The 7,198-nt window shown below is 35.6% G+C and overlaps 1 protein-coding gene across 1 annotated transcript; it reads right to left on the bottom strand.

The window, feature by feature from the left end:
• Positions 1–424: 424 nt before the first annotated feature.
• LOC117108714 (fibropellin-3-like) lies at positions 425–6,862 on the bottom strand (the record flags this gene model as incomplete). Its single annotated transcript, XM_033250827.1, has 5 exons — positions 6,546–6,862; positions 3,305–3,427; positions 1,722–1,816; positions 1,183–1,230; positions 425–472 (listed from the first exon to the last, which is right to left on the bottom strand). Coding segments are annotated over exons 1-5 (552 nt in total), but the record flags the coding sequence as incomplete, so codon positions are not given.
• Between the last annotated feature and the right edge of the window lie 336 nt (positions 6,863–7,198).

Genomic DNA, 7,198 nt, shown 5'->3' with positions numbered 1-7,198 from the left:
GAATATATAAATATTATGTGCAATAATTTATTATCATTGTTTCAAAAGTCGCAAAGAATTAGGATTAATACCTATTTGCAATACTTTATTATCACTCTGTATAAAACAATACATTTTACAAGTTTACAATAATTTTCATTAATCCGTAGAATACAGCTGCCATTTGGCCTGTTTTAGTGGTAGAGTAGAGCTTGTTTGTCCCCTACAGACCAGCGACATAGCATGCTACTGATTGTAGGAAGGAGGACCAGTGAAAACAAACTACACCTAGTCCGGGCCCTAACAGAAATGTGAATACAAACTATCTACCAGAATCATTTGACAAAACAGTAAGCCTATGAAATTTACAGAAGCAAGCTTTGTGCACGTGACATAAAGAGGATATGTGACAAAGATGAGGTGAATTAGAATATTAAGAGCTTACATCTAAGTTCTGTCTCTGGTTCGCACTCCTCTTGCCTATTTGTGCCTTCTAAATTGAAATAAAAAATAATCATTGTTACGAATTTACAGTAATTTCTTTCTGTCATTCTATTTTTTGTTTATTTCTGTCTTTAGTATTATGTTGCCAACACACATTGTTATTTGTTTATTAAACCATGATTAAACTGCTCATTAAACAGCGGATAGGGTCATTGCTGGGATTGTTTTGTTTTCGATTGAATTAACATATTATACAACAGATGAAGACTATATTTCTCACCCATTTTTAGTGTCGCGTGATATTAATTCAGTAAAATACTGCTTTAATTTAAAAGAAGGTATATAGCGAATGGTGACGACATAATCACAAATCTAGACAAATTTACTAAATAATTAGTTTATTTGTTTGCCACAGAATAGCTAGTAGCGTAAGCAATTATTCACTGATACGATTTTACAATAATTTTCATTAATCCGTAGAATACAGCTGCCATTTGGCCTGTTTTAGTGGTAGAGTAGAGCTTGTTTGTTCCCTACAGACCAGCGCGATAGCATGCTACTGATTGTAGGAAGGAGGACCAGTGAAAAAAAAAAAACTACACCTAGTCCGGGCCCTAACAGAAATGTGAATACAAACTATCTACCAGAATCATTTGACAAAACATTAAGCCTATGAAATTTACAGAAGCAGGCTTTGTGCACGTGACATAAAGAGGATATGTGACAAAGATGAGGTGAATTAGAATATTAAGAGCTTACATCTAAGTTCTGTCTTTGGTTCGCACTCCTCTTGCCTATTTGTGCCTTCTGAATTGAAATAAAAAATAATCATTGTTACGAATTTACAGTAATTTCTTTCTGTCATTCTATTTTTTGTTTGTTTCTGTCTTTAGTATTATGTTTCCAACACACATTGTTATTTGTTTGTTTATTAAACCATGATTAAACTGCTCATTAAACAGCGGAAAGCCGCCACAGAAAAATGAAACTTTAAACTACCTTTAACACTACGACAAACAAGAAAAAACAGTAGAAGTTTACTTTGTAGGCCTACTTGTGAAAGACCATTTGTCCTTTCCTATAAATTTTCAACCCGTTAAAAAAAATCTGTTCATTTTCAAAAGTCACTTTGCAACCATTAGGCCTGATTTGCATGACACATAATTTTGTACAAGATTGCTTATTTTAATTTGGATCATTTGACTGAACAGAAATGGGAGGGGTGTTATGTATTAATGTGTTGAAGGCACACTATTAAATATATCACGAACAACAATTTGTTTTGTTATCTGACAAACCCGTTTAATCCTCGTGTAGCCGATCAATCCACCAATTACTCCGAAGGCTCCAACAATTATACCAACAAACAACATTCCAATTGTCAAACTTGTGCCTGGAAGGGATGAAAATATAACAGTAAATGTCATACAAACTTCCACTGTTTGGCGCAGTGGGTGCAGTTCTTCTCAATTTCCCTGTACATTTCGCCTGTGTCCCAGGCGCTTTACATACGGTTGTCTCTCTTCATCCAGAGTAAAAGTGGGTGTATGGTAATCGCAAACAGAAAATTTGCTTTCAGTGCTTTACCCTCTATCAATTCAGTAGTCAAATTTATGTTATGCCAAAACTCGATAAGCGAAAGCTTTTATTTTTTGTCTGAAAATAATTATGTTTATTGTAAATATGTGTTTGAAGAAATAAAATAAAAGACAATAAAGAGAGATGTAGAAATGCGCAGACTTACAGCTTAGCATCATGGAATTTTCTCTAGGGTACGTATTACTGTACATGCGATTAATTCAATGCTGGGTTTTATAGTTTGTTTATTCAAAATTGCAATTCCGACATTTTTTTATTATTCCACTTGCTCTACCAAAAAATTACTATTTACCTACCTACCACTTCTTTTCGTTTGCAGCTGTGGTAATAAAATAATTACATTGAATCATATCATAGAATATTTCTTTAGAAATCTTATGGTTATATGAACTTGTCCCTCCGTGTTGTTTTTACTGTTTTCTTGTCAATGTTAAAATGAAGGATAATTGTAAGAGCGTGCGACTCTGCGTGTAAGCGTTGGGCTTTCAATCTTCAGGTCGGGATTCGAGACTGATGGTCGTCACACTGCTTGTGTCTTGGGCAAGACACTGCCTCTCTTCACTCAGGAGTATAAATGGGTACCTGGTAGGTGAAGGATTCGCAATGAAATTACTAGTGCTGATGCTGATTATACGCATGGGAAAAGCACCTTGAATACTTCTTCCATAATTCAATAATACGCTATATATACGGTAATGAATAAGGAAATAAATAATTTTTTGTTAAGCCGTACTATGGAATTACAATCCTTCCCGTGCTATTATTAAATCGAAACAGCAAGCACATTCTAATAAAATTGATGTTATGTAATTAGTGATTATAGTTTTACATAATCCTCTTGGCCCCCTGGGGAGCACAGGGTGTCCACCATGAGTCTCCATCTCACCCGTCTCTGTGCCGCAGCTTCGGCTTCCCCCCATGTAATATTGATATTTTTCAGGTCTCGGTTAGAGACGACGCCAGTTCTTCCTGGGTCTGCCCTGTTTTCTTTTCCACTGCGGGTTGTAGTCTAGGGCCTGCTTGGTGACATTTATAGGGTCTTTCCTTAAAGTATGGCCTATCCATCCTCATGGCACTTCATTCTCCTTATTAGGTTGCTGAGTTTTACATAACATTGAAAAACCTTAAATGTGTTATAAAATATATTTGAAGCAACATAAAAAATAAAATGCTGTACATGTGATGAAATGTCCCCAGTGAATAAAAAAATGTTCACGATTACAATTGCTTATTGATATGATGAAAAGCAGTAGCCTAAGTTTGTGTCATTTACGATACTCACAGTAAATGCTATTTTCACAATATCTCCCACTGTAGCCTTGTTGACATTCACAAGTAAACTCAAAATTAGCAGGTCTGCAAGTCCCTCTATTTCCACATGGATTAGAAACACAATAGTCAACATCTACAAATATTATATTAAAAAATAAGGTGGATTATATTAAATATATCATTGATTATTATGTATGTATGTATGTATGTATGTGAAGGTCGCTGGGTCTGTATCTGTATCATTCAATTCAGTGATCCATTGGTAAGTGAATTCAGGATTAGCTAAAATGTCTAGTGCAATAGTGACATTCTCACCAGGAGCAACAGTAATGTAATCAACATATTCAGGTGGATCTAAATACAAGTATAATAATTATTCAAGATATAATTCTGAATGAATCGTTTTAAATATCTTTTGATTTGATTGTTATAATTATTTTCTATGCTTCCGAGTTTGTTTAAAAGCAGCAGTCTGTGCTGGCGCAAAGCATGGTTCACTAACAACTGTAGAATAACCAAGCAAGAAAGATCAGAGCCGAACGCAATGGCTGAAATCCCAAGCTCAATGTGATCTTGCAGAATACAGGATTCAATGTAATCTTTACTTCACCGTACTCTTAATGAGGCTCGAACCGAGCTTCATACCTTCAATCTAAGATCGATGGATGTGGTACAGGGTTGGCGCCAGCGGGGGGGGGGCACAGCAATTCGTCGGGGAAAAAAAATTATATGTATTTTCTACACATTAGTAGACTCTAAAATCGATTAAATAAGCCCTTGAAACCCCTAAATTGTTAAAATTTTCGGGCGCTTCGCCCCCTGGACCACCTTCAAAACATTTTAATCGAAGCTCGACCACGACGCCTACATTGCTTTCGTAGGGGAAATCTGCCCCCCCCCCAGTCGGAATCCTGGCGCCACCCCTGATGTGGTAGTGGTAGTGATCCGGGAGCTCTGTTCAAGATAGACAACAAGCTACTTGGGAAGCAAACCGCCTGTATATACTTAAAAAAAAAATCGTAGCATTTGCAATGTCCATCCCTTTTCATATCCAACTACATGTACTCTCAAAATCTTTGATATTTATCTTAAAACTGTTGCTACATTCTTTTCCACCGTAAACTCTCGTCATTCATCTTTGACAATTATTTCCAAACAGTAGAATCACACCACACTCTCAATACGACGCTGATTTTTATTTCTGATATAAAAATCAGCGTCGTATTAATTTTAAGAGAACTAAAATAGGCCAACATTGGATAACATACCAAGGTGTAAGAATATGGAATAACCTCTCACAACTATTGAAATCTCAAAATCACATTTCCTCTTTCAAAAGAGAGCTCCATAATGAACTCAACAATAAGTATTTGTAATTCTTTCCTATAAACACTTTTATTTCAACCCTGAAACCTTTTGTAGAAACACCGGCATTGTGTCCGGCGGGGTATAGTTTTACCAGCTGTAGTTAAGTTAGTCGACCCTTCTGTTTTGTGCGGGGGATTCATATAAATAATACTAATAATGATAATATAGTTTTATAATATGCTTAGGGCGCTTGAAATCTGGAGTAGGAACTCAATCAATTACTTTTTTCGACCATAAGGTCCCTTCGTGTCTGTGCTACCCAGTACCAGCAACCCTGGTCGTCCATCACAGGGGCTGCCTTTTCCAGTACACCGAGGTATCCACTTCTCGTCTCGAAAGATGTGCTGGGTTCTTGATAGTGCACACGAGCCATTATATACACTGGGCCTACGGTTTATAGTCCCTAACCGCTCGGCCATTCGACTCGCATATTATGTAAAAGCTCTGCTTTGTTTTTCATTTTTGCCATGTTACTTGTTTTGATATTCATATTTAATTTGATGTTTGAATTGCTTTAGAATGAATTTTATACTGCAGGTTCTTTGCAAAGGAAATTGAACCTTGTCAGCGTACCTTGATTTGTCTGCCGCATTCGATAAGACAGATCATAGTATTCTTATCAGTACACTTTCAAATTTAGGCATTTCTGGTACAGTGTTTAGTGGTTCAATTTTTAACACGTAGAAAACAGTCTGTTGGAGTTACATATGCTGTCTTATGCCCCGTTCCCATTAATGATGTCCCTGAAGGTTCTACTTTGAGGCCCATTTTGTTTCTCATTTATACGCGTCCTCCGGAACGTTATCCATAAACATGCCATTATATATCACATCTACGCTGACGATACTCCGCTATATCATACCTCCATGGCTATACACATCTTTTAGTCCCCAGGCTGCCTCCGAGACAATTCCTAACTTAGAAGCTTGCATTGATGAAGTACATGCATGGTTGTCTTTCCGAAAAAAATTGCTGGACATCTCTCCTGACAGCGACCTGGTCTCACTTGGACTGTCCGCTGGTGCCACCACTGAGTTGAGCAAGACTCTGAGTTGTTGTTGATATCATTAAGCTGGTGATTTTATTTGTTAGTCTTCATGAAATATTATAAGCATCTTGTAAATTCCTTGTCATACTGCAATATGTTGAAGGGGTCCGTGACAAAATCACTGCTGGTGTTTACTTGGAGAGCCAAGATTTACCATTATGCTACCATTATCCTATACAAATGCATATACTTAATTTTATATTTATTCTTATTTCTTCAATTTCTGATGAAAGCAAGTAAATCAAACTAAACTGAATTTCTAATGAACAGCACTAGTTATTGCTGACTCTCACATTTACACAAAATCACAATTCAAATGATACTGATAAGTTGCATTATATAGGCCTATAGGAATTTAGAGTAAAAAATATTGCACTTGAATACCGCTATGCTGTCAAATCTACTTTAAATTACCAAACACTGGAAAAGGGTTTTTCATTTAATTAGAAATCCATGTCGATAATTGAAGAAAAAAATTGGACACCTAAACAAATTCTTTCATGACTCGCTAATTTTTTTTTTAAATGTACGTATACGAAGATTGCACCTCATTACAAGATATTTCATGTTATTCTTATTAGCAGTAACCTACACAATATGTTCGGAAAAATCCTGTCAACATCGACAGGTTTGATGTACAGCTCAGTACTTTTGATTTATTGGCATCTCATAAAACATAAACATTATAAAAGAATTTACTTTTTCGTCATCTTTAGATAAATGTGTATGACAAAGATATGTCTGTAACTATGTTTAATTTTTCTGGTATAAGTAAAAGAATAAAATTTATCTATAAACCATATGAACCTATTTTATCGAATATTCCTATACTTACAATAATTGAGAATTGTTGTTTCACTTTCTTTAGAACCAGCTCCGTTTTTCGCTGTACATTTGTAGCTTCCTCCATCCCTCTCTGTTACAATGTCTATCTTATATGTTAAATGTGAGTTATTTTCGGTCTTGATAACATCACCATCTTTAAGGAGATTTATCACGGGAAGTGGATTGCCATTTGCAGAACATTCGATTGTGACATTTTTAGCGGCAGTATAAGAACTAATATCAATCATGACATCATCTAAACCTGTAAGAAAATTGAAAATTATTTAATAACCAATAATCAGAATTTCTAACACTGATTTTATTTGCTTTCTTTCTGTACAAAGATATGCTGCATAGACAATATACTAGTCTTTTTTAGAAGAAATATTATTAGATTAAACGCTACCATCAGAATCCTACCCTCCGCCAAACTAAACACAGCACTGCTTTCCATACCAAGTGCTCCACGCATTCAACGATACATACAAATACTATTTAACCAAAAATGGTATGCACTACCGCGAAATATCATCTTTAAAGACCCCAAAGTTGTCACCACAGCTGTGCAAGAATACTATAGTCTGTGTCTTATGTATTCTGTATATAAATATATAGACAAATAATAACGCAAAGCGAAAGTAAGGTACGGTATTGCCAATATTT

The sequence above is a fragment of the Anneissia japonica genome, unplaced genomic scaffold (genome assembly GCF_011630105.1).
Source record: "Anneissia japonica isolate Jap-2015-1 unplaced genomic scaffold, ASM1163010v1 scaffold9088_len8494_cov121, whole genome shotgun sequence".
NCBI lineage: Eukaryota > Metazoa > Echinodermata > Crinoidea > Comatulida > Comatulidae > Anneissia > Anneissia japonica.
This window is presented reverse-complemented; position numbering and strand designations above follow the sequence as displayed.